General features: G+C 43.9%; 2 protein-coding genes across 2 annotated transcripts in view; both read right to left on the reverse strand.

Annotated features, from left to right (window-relative positions):
* Positions 1-18,656, reverse strand: part of LOC148114985 (uncharacterized) — a 451,234-nt gene that overhangs the window by 210,682 nt on the left and 221,896 nt on the right. The window lies entirely within an intron of this gene.
* Positions 9,703-17,561, reverse strand: LOC117666990 (lymphocyte antigen 6B-like). The gene is made up of 3 exons (XM_034420111.3): positions 17,271-17,561; positions 10,745-10,861; positions 9,703-10,421 (listed from the first exon to the last, which is right to left on the reverse strand). The coding sequence occupies exons 1-3, from the start codon at positions 17,323-17,325 to the stop codon at positions 10,219-10,221; spliced, it is 375 nt and encodes a 124-aa protein (XP_034276002.2). The 5' UTR covers positions 17,326-17,561; the 3' UTR covers positions 9,703-10,218.

The following is an 18,656-nucleotide window of genomic DNA, read 5'->3' on the forward strand; positions in this document are numbered from 1 at the left end:
GTGGGTGGGGCACATGCAGGGGACGGGAGCACACATGCACTGGAGACAGGGCATATGTGGGGGGGCGCATGTGAGGCGGGTGCTCGCATTGCATTTTGGGGGTTCAGAATGCAACCCACTGCACCCCCTTTTCGACCTGGAAGGCCTCCTGCACCAACCTGGAAGCCAAAACGAGTCACGTGGGGGATGGGGCGTATGCACACGGGGGCTGGGTCGCATGCACAGGGGATGGTTGCGTATGCATGGGGCGCTCGTATTGCATTTTGGGGGTTTGGGCACATGCATATGCATTCGCACACACACATACACACTTTGAGCACTCGGCGCCAAAAAGGTTAACCATCACTATAGAGTCTCCTGCTTGAACAGGATATTGGACTAGAAGACCTCCAAGGTCCCTTCCCTCTCTTGTCATTCTATTATTCTGACTCCCTATTAGACTGTTCCTAAGTAGGAGTAGTTGTCAATCCTGAAGCTGACCGAGCCGAAGCTATCTTGGAGCTTCAGTGCGAGGGTAGGGGCGAGGGGTAGAGAGCGAGGGGTAGAGAGTTGGTTTAATGTCAGGGTTCCAAGTAATACACCCATTGCAAGCAAGAACTCCGAGGCAGGTGGATTCCTCAAAGAGTATTGGCACATATAAGTAGAAGTTTTTTTTCCCCCTCAACCCCAAACAATCAGTCACATGGCCCAATCGAGGCAGCATCTGCTGGAATGGTGACATCACTCCTCCTTCCTCCAGCCAGGTGTGAAAACGACCTTGGTTCTCAAGAGAAAGAATTTTGTTTTGACCACACACAACCCCAGCCATCTCTAATCCCCCTTCTCTATCCCTCGCTCCAGTGTGGGAATACTGGATAGTAATGTCCTCCTCTTTTTTAAGTTTATGGAGTATGGCAAGTTGAGAATTGTCAGATTCAAATGTGTTAGTACTTCTTCTCTGATGAAGTTCAGAAGACTCTTGGCTGTCAGCCCAACATTTGATAATATGTTCTAGCTGGAAACTGCAGGCACATTTAGAAGTCCATCAGTTTCTGGCATCTAGTGGTGTGTACATATTTATTATGGAGTTTCATACATTGACTCATCCCTAGAACCCATAATGAGTTTCAACAGTCCTCCATTAGACAACTACCAAAGGTTATTATTATGCTTCCTCAGCTCCAGAAATTCAGAAACGGCTGTGTCAATCTCAGCAATTAGGAACAACCACTTCAAGAAACTCCACGATTGTCATCTATACCTCCCACTTTCATGGATTCTATTTGTCGCTGTTCTCACCAGCACTGTGCTTCCAAAATGAAATGTCGGGTTGATAAGAGATGGTATTAACAAAACGAACCTGGAACAAATGGACGGAAACTGCTCAAGGAAAGATGTCATCTAGAAATAAGGAAGAATTTCCTGACATTGAGGACAACTAACCAGAGGAACAGCTTGCCTCCAGAAGTTGTGAATGTTCCAACACTAGAAGTATCAAAATCACATGTACCGCTTTATAAGGCCTTGGTAAGACTATACCTAGGAAACTGCATTCTATTTTGGTCACCACAATGTAAAAAAAGGACTCTAGAAAGAGTGCAGAGAAGAGCAACACAAATGATTTAGGGGACTGGAGTCTAAAACATATCAAGAATGGTTGTTGGAATTAGGTATGTCTAGTTTAATGAAAAGTGAGAGAGAGCGTGAGAACAATCAACCACTGGAACAGAGGTTGCCTCCAGAAGTTGTGGGAGCTTCATCACTGGAAGCTTTCAAGAAGAGAATGGACTGCCATCTGTCAGAAATGGAATAGGTTCTCCTGCTTGGGCAGGGGGTTGGACTAGAAAACCTACAAGGACCCTTCCAAATATTATTCTGTAATTATTTTTATTTATTTCTGGACAGTTATATCTCAGAGGACCTCTCATGGACTATGAATGCTAACATGCTTGTGAAGAAGGCACAGAAGAGGCTGTACTTCCTGAGAATGCTCAGGAAGATAAATCTATCTCAGCATCTCCTTCTGTCCTACTATCGCAGCACCATTGAGAGTGTCCTGACATACGGCATTCTTGGATGGTACGGGAGCAGCTCTGCAGCGGACAAAAAAGCTCTGCAGAGAATCATTAAAACTGCCCAAAATATCATCGGACTCCAGCTACCAGCCGTGGACGACATTTTCGAATCTCACTGGTTGAGAAAGTTGCATAACATTCTCAGAGACTCTTCCCATCCTGCTTACAATCTTTTTGGACTGTTGCCTTCTGGCAGAAGATACAGAACAATTAAAACTCGGACCACACGTTTTCTGAATAGTTTTTATCCCAGAGCTATAATTGCACTCAACCATGAACTAAAAGGCCACCATCAGTGAGCTGTTGGACAGCATTACTTGGTCTGTTGTGTGGATGTTTGGGTGGTTTAGGGGTGGAGAATTGTGGTGGGTGGGAGTGTGTTTGGGGATTATGTGTGTTGGACCTGGTCTTTGGGTGTTAAGTGAATTTCGTTGTATGGGTATACTGTGTATACACGTACAATGACAATAAAGTTATTTATTTATTTATTTATTTTAACCAGTGGAACTGCTTGCCTCCTTCACTAGAGGCTTTCAAGAAAAGACTGGACAGTCACTTGTCAGAAGTGGTGTATGATCTCCTGCTTGAGCAGCTGGTTAGACTAGATGACCTACAAAGTCCCTTTCAAGTTATTTGATCCAGGATGAATTACTGTTAACTTTTAGGATGTTAAGATGCTGTGGAAATTTTTCTTCGAGTTGATTACAATACCAGTTTGTTAACAGAGTTGATTACAACACCAGTTTGAAATTTTAACCTTGTATTATTATTATAATCTGTATCTAACCCCTTCCAGGTTCTGGAACATGGATAGCATCTCTGCAGCCTTATCTGTCTTCAAAGTCTTCCAGAAATTGCACATGATCCTATCAGGAATTTGAGAGTTTATTTTCCTCTGTTAGGTCTTTTAAACATCTCATGGTCTTGTTGAGTGCAAAGAAGTACTACAGAGGCTCCAAAGATTCCTTTTTATCTTTAAGTTCCATCATTAACCTGTCCAATTCGGCACATTCTAATATTTTCTTTACTACGTTTTCTATAGGTATACTCTCATTTTTCCAATTTTGTACATGTGTGATTCTAGCTGCTGTTATTACATGTAACATTAAGTATGTGATTCTTTTATTGTATTTCCCAGGTAGTATACCTAATAATAAGGGATGCGGTGGCTCAGTGGCTAAGATGCTGAGCTTGTCGATCGAAAGGTCGGCAGTTCAGCGGTTCAAATCCCTAGTGCTGTGTAACTGGATGAGCTCCCGTGACTTGTCCCAGCTTCTGCCAACCTAGCAGTTTGAAAGCACGTAAAAAATGCAAGTAGAAAAATAGGAACCACCTTTGGTGAGAAGGTAACAGCGTTTCGTGCATCTTTGGCATTTAGTCATGCCGGCCACATGACCATGGAGATGTCTTCGGACAGCGCTAGCTCTTCGGCTTTGAAACAGATGAGATGAGCACCGCCCCCTAGAGTCGGGAACAACTAGCACATATGTGCGAGGGGAACCTTTACCTTTTACCTTTATACCTAATAAGAATAATTCTGCTTTTAGATCTATTTGTCGTGCTGTCATCTCTTCTAACCACCTTTTTATCTTTGACCAATATTTTTTGTTGTTGTTGGACAGGTCCACCACATATGACAGTAGGATCCTGGTACCTGTTTACATTTCCAACACTCTCTTCTTAAAATCCTCCACAACTTCTGGAGGCAAGTCATTCCACTGATTAATTGGTACTCCTTCTGGTCTTCTCATCCTCCTCCTGTCCTTTTTGGCAGGAATGTGTAGATGGTGGAGTTAGAGTAAAGCATGGATAATAATATTTAAATGCATCTTAACAGAATGGCCATTTAAAAAGCTGAGCCAGACTAAAATCACATTCAATAAGCTATTTAGTCAGCCTGCTTAAGGATGTACCCTTAATAATTTGTTCCTCTCTGCTTCTGTGAGACACCAACAATTGCAAAAGCTCAGACAGGTGTGAAAGCAGGAAGTTAAGGTTCTAGACAGGGTAGAAGGAAGGAAGTCAAATGTATAATTGACATACCATAAAGTCCATAATTTACTGGTGCCAAAATACACAGGGTGTGCTTGGGAAGAATATCATGAAATTAAGAAACAAGGTCTAAAGCTTTATATAAAACTGGGAAGCTTGGTGGATTTGTCAGAAGTTCATTGCTAAAGTTTCTAAGTTTCCAGTTTATGGAACATAGAATAACAGAGCTGGAGGGGACCTTGGAGGTCTTCTAGTCCATCCCCCTGCTGGAGCAGGAGAGCATTTCAGACAACTGGTTGTCTATTTTCTTCTTAAATACATCCAGGGATGGAGTAGCCACAACTTCTGGAGACAAGCCATCCCACTGATTGTTCTCACTATCAGGAAATTTCTCCTTAATTCCAGGTTGCTTCTCTCCTTGATTAGTTTCCATCCATTGTTTCTTGTCTTCTGGTGCTTTGGAAAAAAAGTTGATCCCCTCTTCTCAAATACTGGAATAGTGCTATCATGTCCCCCCTACTCCGTCTTTTCTCTAGATTGGCCAAACTCAATTCCTGCAACCGTTCTTCATATGTTTTAGTCTCCAATCCCCTAATCATTTTAGTTGCGCTTCTCTGCAACTTTCCCAATGTCTCAAAATCTTTTTTGTAATCTGATAACCAAAACTGGAGGTCCAGTTTCCAGATGTGGTCTTAGACAGGAAAGAACTTGTGAAATGGCCATGGGTGCCCTTAAATTATGCTCTCTCCGTTAGCTAAATTGCTGGAGAGCTTTTCATTTTAGCTTCAGTCTAATGTGTAAAAAGATAATGCCACGACTTATGTCACGTGTCAAAAAACACATTTCCTTTCCTTTTCTCTTCTTTTTTTCCCTTCTTTTTTTTTTTTTTTAAATTTGATTTATATGCCGCCCTTCTCCGGAGACTCAGGGCGGCTTACAGTGCGTTAAGCAATAGCCTTCATACTTTTGTATATTTATACAAAGTCATTTTATTGCCCCCATAATCTGGGTCCTCATTTTACCTACCTTCTATTTTAGTTTCTAATTGTAGCTTTTTGTTTGCATCTTGTAAGCTCACTTGTCCCTAATGGTCCCAAGATCAATAACTAGAGGTTGTCTGAGATGCAACTAGCAGTGACATTAGCCTAGGGGTGAAATCCAGCAGGTTCTGACAGGTTCTGGAGAACCGGTAGCAGAAATTTTGAGTAGTTTGGAGAATCGGCAAATACCACCTCTGGCTGGCCCCAGAGTCGGGTGGGAATGGAGATTTTGCAGTATCCTTCCCCTGGAGTGGCGTGCGAATGGAGATTTTGCAGTATCCTTCCCCCAGGAGTTGGAGAATAGCTTGACTCCAGGGGTGAAATGTAAAATGTGTTACTACCGGTTCTGTGGGCGTGGCTTGGTGGTGGTGGGGTAATGTGATTGGGTGGGCGTGGCCAACTTTTTTTTTTTTTAACTTTTCAAAGCATTTTTTCTAATGCTTTGAAAAGCCTCTGCCGATCAGGCAACTCAGCTAGGATCGTCAGAGACTTTTCAAAGCATTTTTTTTACCACCTCTTCGGCCAAGAGGTTGCAGGAAAAAATGTTTTGAAAGAAAAGCCTCTGATGATCCCAGCTGAGCCGCACGATCATCAGAGGCTTTTTTTTTTTTTTGTACTTTTAAAAGCATTTTAAAAGCCTCTGATGATCGTGTGGCTCAGCTGGGCATGGGGGGGGGAGGCGCAGGGATTTTTGCTACAGGTTCTCCGAACCACCTGCTGCATCGCTACCAGATCGGGCGATCCAATTCGAACCGGGAGTATTTCACCCCTGCTTGACTCCCTCTTCTTTGTAGCAAGCCCTGAGATATTGGAAGACTGCTATCATGTCTCCCCTAGTCCTTCTTTTCATTAGACTAGACACACCCAGTTCCTGCAACCGTTCTTCGTATGTTTTAACCCCCAGTCCCCTAATCATCTTTGTTGCTCTTCTCTGCACTCTAGAAAGAGTTTTGGTCGCCACTCTAGAAAGTCTCCACATCTTTTTTACATCGTGGCGACCAAAACTGGACACAATTTCCCAAATGTGGCCTTACCAAGGCCTTAAAAAGTGGTATTAACACTTCACGTGGTCTTGATTCTATCCCTCTGTTGATGCAGCCCGGAAGTGTGTTGGCTTTTTTGGCAGCTGCTCCACACGGCTGGCTCCTATTTAAATGGTTGTCCACTAGGACTCCAAGATCCCTCTCATCAAGTGTACTTGGTGTCTTTTCTAACTCTCTCCAAGACTAATATACTTTTGTTCTTACAGCTAAAAGTCTGTAGAGATTCTCAGTCATCCAGGTCATGGTTGTCCCAAAGGTGCTTTTTCAGGAGGCAACTGGACTTCCTTGTTTTTTTCCCCCCTTTTTTACTTTGAAGACGTTTTGCTTCTCATCCAAGAAGCTTCTTCAGCTCCCATTCCCCACTATCCTGTCAGAGCTGAAGAAGCTTCTTGGATGAGAAGCAAAACATCTTCAAAGAAAAGAAAAAAAACCCGCGAAAGTCCAGTTGCCTCCTGAAAATGCACCATTGAGACCGCTTGTGTTCTTATCTCCTTCTAGCAAACTAAGTACTGCATTGTGCTACCTCTGCTACCATTCTGTGGAATTGGGATCGTAGAAACACCCAGGAGCATAGAAGAGTTCAGAGGCAGATGCATAAATAAATGTCTTAAATGTACTTATTCATATGATAAATCATATTAACTATGTACAACAGAGATAAGTCTCATGAGGAACAAACATGAAAAGAGAGAGATGGAGAGAGCGAGGTGGAAAAGGTTGGAGCGGGTTTTATACTCAGGGTAAGCCCCTCCTTTCCACATAGGGGTGGAGACACTCTCTGCCTCCACTGGCGTCTATATGACACATGCGCCAATGGCTTGCAAACACTTGACATGCATATAGCAAAAGATTCTGCCACCTGCACTTTTGACTTTGACCACTAGAGGACACTCTTGCACTGAACAAAACTTCAAAGCTGTTTTTTTTTTTTTTTTTTACCTTATTGCTTTCCAAATTAGGGCTTTGCTGAGATAACTAACACTTGGATTTAAACTTAGTTTGTCCATTAGATTGGACAAACGGCCTTTATTTTTTTTATTATTATTATTTTTACTTCAAATTTATATACCGCCCTTCTCCCTAGGGACTCAGGGCGGTGTACAGCCAAGTAAAAACACATAAATACATAATACATAATACATAAATTAAGAACAGATTAAAAGGAAATATCTCAATTTGGCCCAAAATTTATTCTACCAGAGCTTTGCTCCACTTTGGAAAGTGGCTTTCGAGACCCCTCCTGCTATAGCAGTGTCTTTATCAGGGACCAGTAGCTGTGAAGGATCAATATTGATTTAGAAAACATAGAATAACAGGGTTGGAAGGGACCTTGGAGGTCTTCTAGTCCAACCCCCTGCTCGAGCAGGAGACCCTATACCCGGGAGGGCGACCTATGGCAGGCGTGCCACAGGTGGCACGCCGAGCCATATCTGTGGATACGCAAGCGTTGCCCTAGCTCAGGTCCAGCACGCATGCACACGTCGGTCAGCTGATTTTCGTGCCTTCCGGGCCCACCGGAAGTCAGGAAATAGGCTGTTTCCGGCCTCCAGGGAATGGGGAAGGCCGTTTTCGCCCTCCCCAGGCTCCTAGAAAGCCTCTGGAGCCTGGAGAGAGTGAAAAACGGGCCTTCTGGGCTCATTGGAAGTCGGGAAATGGGCCATTTCTGGCCTCCAGAGGGTCTGCAGGGGTGGGGAAGGCCGTTTTCGCCCTCCCCAGGCTCCAAGAAAGCCTCTGGAGCCTGGAGAGAGTGAAAAACGGGCCTTCTGGGCCCACCGGAAGTCGGGAAATGGGCCATTTCCAGCCTCCAGAGGGTCTGCAGGGGGTGGGGAAGGCCGTTTTCGCCCTCCCCAGGCTCCAAGAAAGCCTCTGGAGCCTGGAGAGAGTGAAAAACGGGCCTTCTGGGCCCACCGGAAGTCGGGAAATGGGCCATTTCCAGCCTCCAGAGGGTCTGCAGGGGGTGGGGAAGGCCGTTTTCGCCCTCCCCAGGCTCCAAGAAAGCCTCTGGAGCCTGGAGAGAGTGAAAAATGGGCCTACTGGGCCCATTGTGCCATCGTGTGCCAAAAGCGGGGGTCACATGGCTCCCGCAGCCTTTGGCACACGATGGCAAAAAGGTTAGTTACTTGTCTTAACTTTTGGTACTTTGGAAAATAATTTGACCCCCGCATCTTTGTAGGAGCCCCTCAAATATTGGAACACTGTTATCATGCCAATCGCTAGTCCTTCTCTTCACTAGACTAGCCATCCCCAATTCCTGCAACCGTTCTTCATATGTTTTATCCTCCAGTCTCCTAATCATCTTGGTTGCTCTTCTCTGCACTCTTTCCAGAGTCTCCACATCTTTTTTTACAACAACCAAAACTGGATGCAGGATTCCAAGTGTGACCAAGGCATTATAAAGTGGTATCAACACTTCACATGATTTTGATTCTATCCCTCTGTTTATGCAGCTCAGAATTGTGTTGGCTTTTTTGGCAGCTGCCGCACACAGCTGGCTCATATTTAAATGGTTGTCCGCTAGGACTCCCAGATCCCTCTCACGTATTACTCGTATTAAGCGAATAATAATTCAGAAGATTTGCATGAGATGGAAAATCAGAAAATCATCAGAAACTCGGTTCAAATGGAAACGGCAACCTCCCCTGTTTTGATTCTGTAAAGAGTGTTTTTCAACCTTGGCAGTGTTAAGATGGGTGGACTTCAAATCCCAGAGTTCCCTCACTGTGCTGCAAACAGCATTCCTGTGAGATAGCCAGTAAGGGAATGAGTAGTGTTGGAAGAAATATCCATCTGGTCCAGTTCCAAGCTGGTACAAAGACACTGAAAACATGGAGGCTGAATGGAAAGATGATTTAATTAAGCAAACCACATGGGTTCCGGGGCAGTTGACCACATGGAGTTGAGAGTGGGGGCTATTTATACCTTCTCTTGGGCTTTGCACTTGAGCTTCCTGTTCCTGTGCAAGAACATGTATTGTATTGGCTGTTGTCAGACTTCCATGGGGTCATGTGGGGTCATGTTTGTCTGAGATACATTTGGTTGAAGCTTGGACTCTGATGCAATGTCCTTAGGAGATTGTGCAATGTAGTGAGCTCTGCTGCTAGTGGGTTAAGCCTATTATGTCCTGGAGGATATGTCTTAATTCCATCATCCTGGAGCTAAAAGTCCTTTGTTTTGCAGATAGGATGTTTAAAGATAAATCAGCTAAATGTTGGAAATGTCACCAGTTATCAGATTCATATGATCATATGTGGTGGACATGCTCAGAAGCTAAAAACTATTGGAATAAAATTAAGATATGGCTGGAAGAAATGATACAACAACGTATTGATTTAAAACCAGAACTGTTCTTATTGGGTATCCTCCCAGTAAAAATTAGTAAAGAAAATATCTATTTGATTATACATGTAATAACAGCTGCAAGGATTGCTTATGCACAAAATTGGAAGACAGAGAAAATACCTTTGGAAGGAGAAGTAATTTAAAAAAATTTAGATTGTGCAGAAATGAATAGATTGACTATGATGGTTGAAGAAAGAGAAGATTCAGAAATACTTGAAGATATGGAATCAACTCTACTATTGGTTAGAAAAGAGATACAAATAAGTAAATAAATAACTATGTACAAAAATGCTACAATTAGAATAGTGTGTTAGTGATGAATTGTTGTAACTGAGTGGATGAGAATGAAGACAGAAGAAACAACAAAAAGAAGAAATTTTGGTGACAACACCGAGATGTCACATGGAAGGAATGACTGATGTATTAAATGTTTGTTTGTCTAAAAAATAAAAAACTTAAAAAAAAAAAGGATGGTCCAGTCTTTCTTAATGGGCAAAAAATATCTGCTGGGGGCTATTAAGGAAGGCGGGGGCTGCTTTCCAAGAGCATGTTTCTCCGTTTCTCATTCAGGGAAATATAAGATTCTGCCTTTTTAATATTTCTCCAAATATTTCATTCTTTTAGGAGAGGGGGAGGGTCTTCCCTCACTAGCCAAAGGAACCATGTGTGTGGGGGGGGGGGGCATTCGAGAAATCTAGAGATCTGGAGACTCATTGCAGGCCTCTCTCTCTCTCTCCTCCTGTCCCCCCATCACAACTCTTTCTGGAAGATGTAGAAGAAGCTGCCGAGGGCGGCCCCCATCACAAGGACACCGCTGCTTCGTGCACCGCTGGGCCCAGCGCTGTTGCAATAATCAGCTTGGCAGCACTGTGAGGACACGTGGGATCCTTTGATTTCCAGGCTGAATCTGGAACATTTCGGGGAACACCATTTGCTAATCATCCGTTCTTCCGCTAAAGAGAGAAGAACAAAGGAGTGTTGGAACAAGAGAGAGGGGGAGGGGAGAGGAAGAGAGAGAGAGAGAGAGAGAGAGAGAGGGAGAGGAAGGGAGGAAGGGAGAGAGAAGGCATGTTGGTATAACAAAGCATTGAACGTATCTTTTCTTTTATGTACACTGAGAGCATATGCACCAAGACAAATTCCTTGTGTGTCCAATCACACTTGGCCAATAAAAAAATCTATTCTATTCTATTCCAGGCTCCTTCACTTCTACCAAGGAAGTGGTTCTTAGCCCTATTGAAGTTCCTGCTTAGTCATCAAGCTTTTTAAGTCTTACCGGGTCCTTGCTGGGTGTGAGACACACAGAATTTTTCCATGTCGGAGCATCTAATGGAGCTGGTACAATCCGCATGGGATTTTGCATGAGCACATCTGAAACAATATAAGGACAAACCTGTGGGAAGGGAAGGGATGAAGAAGAGAAAGGAAGAGAACAGAACGGAAGGGAAAAGAAGGGAAGGGAAAAGGGAAGGGAAGGGATGAAGAAGGGAAGGGAAGGGAAAAGAGAAGGGGAGGGGAAGGATGAAGAAGGGAAGGGAAGGGAAAAGAGAAGGGGAGGGGAAGGATGAAGAAGGGAAGGGAAGGGAAAAGAGAAGGGGAGGGGAAGGATGAAGAAGGGAAGGGCATTTATTAAATGCTTTATAGAACATTTTCTGTAATAGAGAAATTACTTATTGAATTTATTTGCCCCCCATCTCATAATGAAACGACCCTGAGTGGCTCATATTATTAAAAAAAATTAAAGTCGTAACCTATCGATATGCCTAAAACAATAAAAATAGAAGTCCCAATCCAGACAAAATGATAAATAAGAGATGAGGAGGGAAGGAACAGAAGGGTGGGTGATATTGCCTCTTAATTTGTCAACCATCTCCAGGGTGATGCTCCCCCATTGGGACCCCAAGCCGTCTGGCAGAGCCACGTCTTCAGTATCAGAGTTTGTTGCAACACACAGAATCAGACAATTCAGCATGGGGGGGTCGAGCGCGCATGTGCCCACACCCATAATTCAATGTGCCCTACCCCCTGTGCATACACGTGCGACCCCCCTGTGTGATCCCGCTTTTGGCAGGTGATGGCATGGTGGGCCCAATAGGCCCATTTTCTGCCCTCCCCAGGCTCCAGAGGCTTTCTAGGAGCCTGGGGAGGGCGAAAACAGCCTTCCTCACTCCCCCGGAGGCCCTCTGGAGGCCAGAATCGGCCCGTTTCCCGACTTCCGGTGGGCCCGAAAGGCCCAAAAATCAGCTGGCCAGTGCACGCATAAGGGCTGGAGCTGAGCTAGGGCCATGCTCGTGTGCCCACAGATATAGCTCCGTGTGCCACCTGGGGCACGCGTTCCATAGGTTCGCCATCACGGGTATAGGGTTTCCTGCCTAAGCAGGGGGCTGGATTAGAAGACCTCCAAGGACTCTGTCATTCTGTTATTCTAATATATTTGCATGTCATGGCAGGACCATCTCTTGGGCAGGACCATCATCCCTTCAGGTAGCACCAGTTAGACATATGTTGCATCTGCACATGGAGGTTCCTCATTGGCCAGTGATAGATCCATCCCCCAAACTTTGCATTGTTCAACTTTGAAGAAGCAAATGTGTAGGATGTGAAGGCAATGCCTTCCTTACCTATCTTGAATCTACCACCTACAAATTTCATACTTTCACATAACAATGGGGTTTTGCAATTAAGGAAGGGCAGGCCTGGATGATCCAACTATCTCTCCAGCTTGGCTTGAGGAGATACCATCCTTCTTACTTGACAGCAGTAAACAAGGCAAGTTAATGAAATCTGGAAATGCCAGTAAAACCTAACAATCTGCTCCAAGTTTGGAGGTTCCTAGGCTGAAGCTCGGAGACGCTTGGAGGAGGAACATTTCCAACCAAGTGAGGTTGGATTGAGAAGGCAAGAGGGAAGCACATAGAGGTGTTTGGCTATCATAAGATTGATCTCTGGCTTACTATAACAGTTGCTGAACCAAAACTTCAAAGAAGAACTCATCAGCTGCCCCCCAGATTTATAGACAAACTGTTGACATCATCATTGGCACCATGTCTTCTCTCATTTTGGGTCCTTCAGGGTCTCATAACTAATCTAGTTGATTCAGAACTAATAAAACATTAGTAAGGCCACTCCTAGAATACTTCATCCAGCTTTGGTCCCCACATCACAAAAAAGATGTTGAGACTTTGGAAAGAGTTCAGGGAAGACCAACAAAGATGATTGAAGGCCTGGAGACTAAAACATACGAACAATGGTTGCAGGATTTGGGTATGGCCAGTCTAGAGAAAAGAAGGAGTAAGAGGGACATGATAAAAGTGTTCCAGTATTTGAGGGGCTGCTACAAAGAAAAGGATGGGTTGACTTATTTTCCAAAACACCAGAAGGCAGAACAAGAAACAATGGATGGAAACTAATCAAGGAGAGAAGCAACCTGGAATTAAGGAGGAACTTCCTGACAGTGAGGACAATTAACCAGTGGAACAGCTTGTCACCAGAAGTTGTGGGTGCTCCATCACTGGAGGTTTTGAAGGACAACCATTTGCCTGAAATGGTATACGGTTTCCTCCTTTTATTTACTTATTTATTTATTATTTGTCAAACACGTAAGATAACAGATATAAGTATAAACATGATTATGAAAACAGGATAAGGATATGAATAAAAGGGGATAAATAAATGGATGGATGGATGGATGGATGGATGGATGGATGGATGGATGGATGGATGGATGAATGAATGAATGAATGATTGAATGAATGAATGTTTGAGCAGGGGGTTGGACTAGAAGACCTCCAAGGTCCCTTCCAACTCTGTTACTCTGTAAGTCAGCATCCTGGAAGCTTTTGCAACACTCTGATTCAGGGCAACAAAAGATTAATTGGTCTTTCATTCAACCTATTAGGGCTAATTTGTTTAATTTTTGGCTACTCCCAAGGTGGAAGCCCAGGTTAGATGTTAGAAGCTTCCTCCCCATCTCCCGATTGCAGAAAATACGACTTCAGCAACAAAGTGGTCAGTGCCTGGAATGCACTCCCTGACTCTGTGGTTTCTTCCCCAAACCCCCAAAACTTTAACCTTAGACTGTCTACTGTCGACCTCACTCCATTCCTAAGAGATTCGTAAAGGGCGTGCATAACAGCATCAGCCTGCCTTCCGTCCCTGTCCTAACGTCCCCCTTTTATTTGTAACTATTTCATGTATTCATAATCATGTTTATACTTATATCTGTTATCTAATACATGTTTTGACAAATAAATAAATGAAAAATAAATAAATAATGTGAAAGGACTCTGTACATTAACCACATCCTGATGTCCAGCTTCTCAATAGAAGAATAGAACAGAACTGAACTGAACTGAACAGAACAATAGAATAGAATAGAATGGAATGGAATGGAATGGAATGGAATGGAATAGAATAGAATAGAATAGAATAGAGTAGAGTAGAGTAGAGTAGAGTAGAGTAGAGTAGAGTAGAGTAGAATAGAATAGAATAGAATAGAATAGAATAGAATAGAATAGAATAGAATAGAATAGAATAGAATAGAATTCTTTATTGGCCAAGTGTGATTGGACACACAAGGAATTTGTCTTGGTGCATACGCTCTCAGAGTCCATAAAAGAAAAGATACAGTTGTCAAGAATCATAAGTTACAAAACACTTAATAATAGTCATAGGGAAACAGTCAATATAATTCTTAAGGATACAAGCAACAAGGTTACAGTCATACAGTCATAAGTGGGAGGAGATGGGTGATAAGAACGATGAGAAGATTAATAGTAATGCATTCTTAGTAACTAGTTTGACAGTGTTGAGGGAATTATTTGTTTAGCAGAGTGATTTCAGAAAAACTGTTCTTATCTCTAGTTGTTCTGGAGTGCAATCCTCTATAGCCTCGTTTCAAGGGTAGGAGTTGAAACAATTTATGTCCGGGATGCGAGGGGTTTGTAAATATTTTCACAGCCCTCTTTTTGACTCCTGCAGTATACAGGTCTTCAATGGAAGGCAGGCTGGTAGTCATTGTTTTTTCTGCATTTCTAATTATGTTCTGAAGTCTGTGTCTGTCTTGTTGGGTGGCAGAACCAAACCAGACAGTGATAGAGGTGCAGATGACAGACTCAATAATTCCTCTGTAGAACTGGATCAGCAGTTCCTTGGGCAGTTTGAGCTTTCTGAGTTGGCGCAGAAAGAACATTCTTCGTTGTGCTTTTTTGATAAGTTTTTGATGTTGGGTGTCCATTTTAGGTCATGAGATATGGTAGAATCTAGAAATTTGAAGGTCTCTACTGTTGATACTGTGTTGTCTAGTATTGTGAGAGGTGGAAGTATGGAAGGGTTTCTCCTAAAGTCTACCACCATTTCTACGGTTTTGAGTGTGTTCAGTTCTAGATTGTTCCGGTCACACCACGAGGCTAGTTGTTCAACCTCCCGTCTGTATGCGGATTCATCATTGCTTCGAATGAGACCGACCACTGTTGTGTCATCTGTGAACTTCAGTAGGTCAACAGATGGATCGTTAGAGATGCAATCATTGGTATACAGAGAGAAGAGAAGTGGGGAGAGCACACAGCCTTGGGGGGCTCCTGTGCTAATTTTACTGGTATCTGATTTGATTCTGCTTAGCTTCACCTGATGCTTCCTGTCTGTTAGAAAGCTTATGATCCACTTGCAAGTGCGTTCAGGTACCTGTAGCTGGTTTAGCTTAGTTAGAAAAGTGTCTGGAATGATGGTATTGAATGCTGAACTACAACTGGGATAGAACCACCTTAAGCTCAATTCCAGTGTTGCTAGTGAGAGAATTGTAAGGAGGAAAGTCATGGTTGGCCTGGAGAATTCCAGAAGTAGCCAAAATTATGTCACCCAGCTTCCCTTGCCTGATTCTCTGTGGGAAAAAGTTCAGAAGCTTCGAATGAACAGATACATACACCAGTAGTATATTTCTGGAGCTAACAACTCATTTGCACGGACATTGCAAAAGACAAAGAGGCAAGATGTGACCCCAAAGCTGTTTGTGATGTTGCATCTTCTCCTTTAGCACTCCTTCAAATGTCCCAAAGGTGGGTTTTTTCCAAAAGGAAGTGGATTTTCTTGGGCTTTTTTTTTTTCCTTTGAAAACATTATGCTTCTCATCTAAGGAGCTTCTTCAGTTTTTCAGCTCCTTCAGTTCAGAACTGAAGAAGCTTCTTGAACGAGAAAGTGAAATGTTTTCAAAGGGGGAACCCCCCCCCCAAGAAAGTCCAGTTGCCTCTTGGTAAAAGCATTTTGGGACAACCATGATCTGGATGATTGAGATTCTCCATAGACATTCAAGTGTTACATTGAAGTTCTTGATGTTCTCCAAGTTCTGTTAGAACAGGGGGTGTCAAAAATCAAGGCCTGCAGGCAGGATTTGATCCATGGGGTGTTTAAATCTGGCCCATGGGGCTGCTCTGGAAACAGCAAAGGACCAGCCCGCGGTGCCTCTGCCAGCAAAAACAGAGCTCGGGAGGGCTGCATGGGGTCCTCCTGGGATCTGTTTTTGGCCACAATGGACTCCTACAGCTGTCCTCACTGGCAGAGGGCTGCAGGAGGCTGTTGCTGCCGAAAACAGGCCCCAGGGGGCCCCACACAGCCCCCCAGGCTCTGTTTGCGCTGGCAGAAGGCTAGCAAAAGAAACTAAAAACAAAACAAAAGGAGAAATGTTTTCCCCTTTTGCATTTGAGCATCCAAGAAGGAAGGACAGGAAAGGAGAAAGGGAAAGAGGAATGACAAAGAAAAAGAAGGGAAGATGGGAAGAGAGCAAGAAAGGAAAAATAAGGAAGGAAGGGAAGGAAGAAGAAAAGAGAAGGAAGAGGGAAGGAAAGAGAAGAGAAGAGAAGAGAAGAGAAGAGAAGAGAAGAGAAGAGAAGAGAAGAGAAGAGAAGAGAAGAGAAGAGAAGGAAGGAAGGAAGGAAGGAAGGAAGGAAGGAAGGAAGGAAGGAGATTATAATGAGAATGAGGGAGGGTCTGAGGGAAATCCTGCCTTAACACTTGGCCACCACAGGTGCCCCCAACATTTAATTTAATTTAATTAATTCAATTTATATGCTGCCCCTCTCTGAAGACTCAGGGCGGCTCACAATACATTTTAAAAAATCATTATAAAAAACATTTAAAAATTAAAAACATTAAAAACATTAAAAACTCATTCACGCCATTCATGGCCGGATCTCGCCAGATCACAAGAGTGAGATCAACGGCCCCAGGCCTGCCGGAAGAGCCAGGTCTTCACTGCTTTTCGGAAGGCCAATAGGGTGGGGATGGTCCGGACCTCAGGAGGTAACTGGTTCCAGAGAGCTGGGGCAGCCACAGAGAAGGCCCTCCCCCGCGGGCCCACCTGCCGGCACTGTTTAGCTGACGGTACCCGGAGGAGACCAACTCTCTGGGATCTTACCAGTCGCTGGGAGCTATGCGTCAGAAGGCGGTCTCCAAGATACCCTGGCCCTGAGCCATGTAGGGCTTTAAAGGTAATAACCAACACCTTGAATTGTGACCGGAGACCAATAGAGACCCAGTGCAGCTCGCGGAGAATTGGTGTAATGTGGGTGTACCTAGGTGCACCCACGACAGCTCGCGCGGCTGCGTTCTGGACCAACTGTAGTCTCCGAACACATGAGTGACATCAAACTGGCCCCACCCCCTGCCCCCTCTGAGGTCAAACACAACCCTGATGCAGCCCTCAATGAAATCGAGTTTGACACTCCTCTGCTAGAGCATTTTCTGAGTTCATTTTCAAGGCCCTCTCATTGTTTCTTTAATCTAAGGAATCTCTCGGGGACCACACTCACCTCTTTCCGTGCAAAAGGTCATAATAAGCAGGAGCAGAAGTATCAAACGCTTCATTGTGGGTAAGGCTGCCAGGCTCCTATGGAAGAGGCAGCTATGCTGACATGATCGCGACTTCTCACCGGCGACAAAGATGTTGCACGTTTAAAGCCATTCCATGTGGGAGGAGCGCACAATTGCCAAAGGATGTTATATAGTGTGTGTTTGCCTGTTTTGTATAATTGGGGTGATTTTCAAAGAAAACCTGTAGAGCATGTTGGAGCTTGTCGGAACCATCTGGCAATGGAGAGGGTTTTTTTTTTTTTTAAATTAGATTTATATGCCGCCCTTCTCCGGAGACTCAGGGCGGCTTACAATGCATTAAGCAATAGCCTTCATCCTTTTGTATATTTTATACAAAGTCAGCTTATTGCCCCCACAAACTGGGTCCTCAATTTACCTACCTTAGAAAGGATGGAAGGCTGAGTCGACCTTGAGCCTGGCGAGATTCGAACATGTGATAACTGCAGACAGCTGAATGTTAATAACAGGCTTTTAGTCTGTTGAGCTATCCAGACTATTATTATAGCCTATTATTGTTACTATGTGAAAATTGTACCCTCCCTTTGGCTGGGAAGTGTTTGAAATTGAAACCTCATTTGGCGAATTTGCATCGGTCTGCGAAGCTGCTTCCTTTCGTGTTATTTTGCGTTAATGTTGAGAAACACAGCTTGGAATTGAAATCATCATGTTTTAACATTGTAAAATGGGGTTGTAAAATTCAACAGAAGTAATAGTAGAAACCCTAGAAACAGTGCAGAGAAGAGCAACTAAGATGTTAAGAAGTTTGCAGCAGTGGTGAAATTCAATTTTTTTTTACTACCGGTTCTGTGGGTGTGGCTTGCTGGGCATTGTGTGGCTTGCTGGGCGTGGCTTGCTGGGCATGGCAGGGGAAGGATATTGCAAAATCTCTATTCCTACCCCACTCTGGGACCAGCCAGAGGTCTGGTTCTCCGAACTACTCAAAATTTCCGCTACCAGTTCTCCAGAACCTGTCAGAACTTGCTGGATTTCACTCCTGATTTTCAGGATAAATCTTTCAAGGAATGGTAAGAGAGCTAGTTATATCTAGCCTAACAAAGAGAAGAATTAGGGGTGACATGATCGCTGCCTTCTAGGACATGAGAGTTTACTAGATGACATTAACCAGTGGAACAGCTTGTCACCAGAAGTTGTGGGTGCTCCATCACTGGAGGCTTTTAAGAAGAGACTGGACAGTCCCTTGTCTGAAATAGTATAAGGTCTCCTGCTTGAGCAGGGGGCTGGACTAGAAGACCTCCAAGGTCCCTTCCACCTCTATTCTGATTCTGATTCAGAGGCTACCACAAAGAGGTAGAGGGTCAACTTAT

Source organism: Pantherophis guttatus, chromosome 3 (genome assembly GCF_059756535.1).
Source record: "Pantherophis guttatus breed Tessera chromosome 3, ASM5975653v1, whole genome shotgun sequence".
Taxonomy (NCBI): domain Eukaryota; kingdom Metazoa; phylum Chordata; class Lepidosauria; order Squamata; family Colubridae; genus Pantherophis; species Pantherophis guttatus.

What these genes read in the sequence shown, in the direction of transcription:
- LOC117666990 (XM_034420111.3), bottom strand. Translation starts at nt 17,325, where the DNA reads ATGAAGCGTTTGATACTTCTGCTCCTGCTTATTATGACCTTTTGCACG. An exon ending in GACCTTTTGCACGGAAAGAG is followed by an intron (nt 10,862 to 17,270) that starts GTGAGTGTGGTC and finishes CCCTTCCCACAG; the next exon opens with GTTTGTCCTTATATTGTTTC. An exon ending in TCACACCCAGCAAGGACCCG is followed by an intron (nt 10,422 to 10,744) that starts GTAAGACTTAAA and finishes TTCTCTCTTTAG; the next exon opens with CGGAAGAACGGATGATTAGC.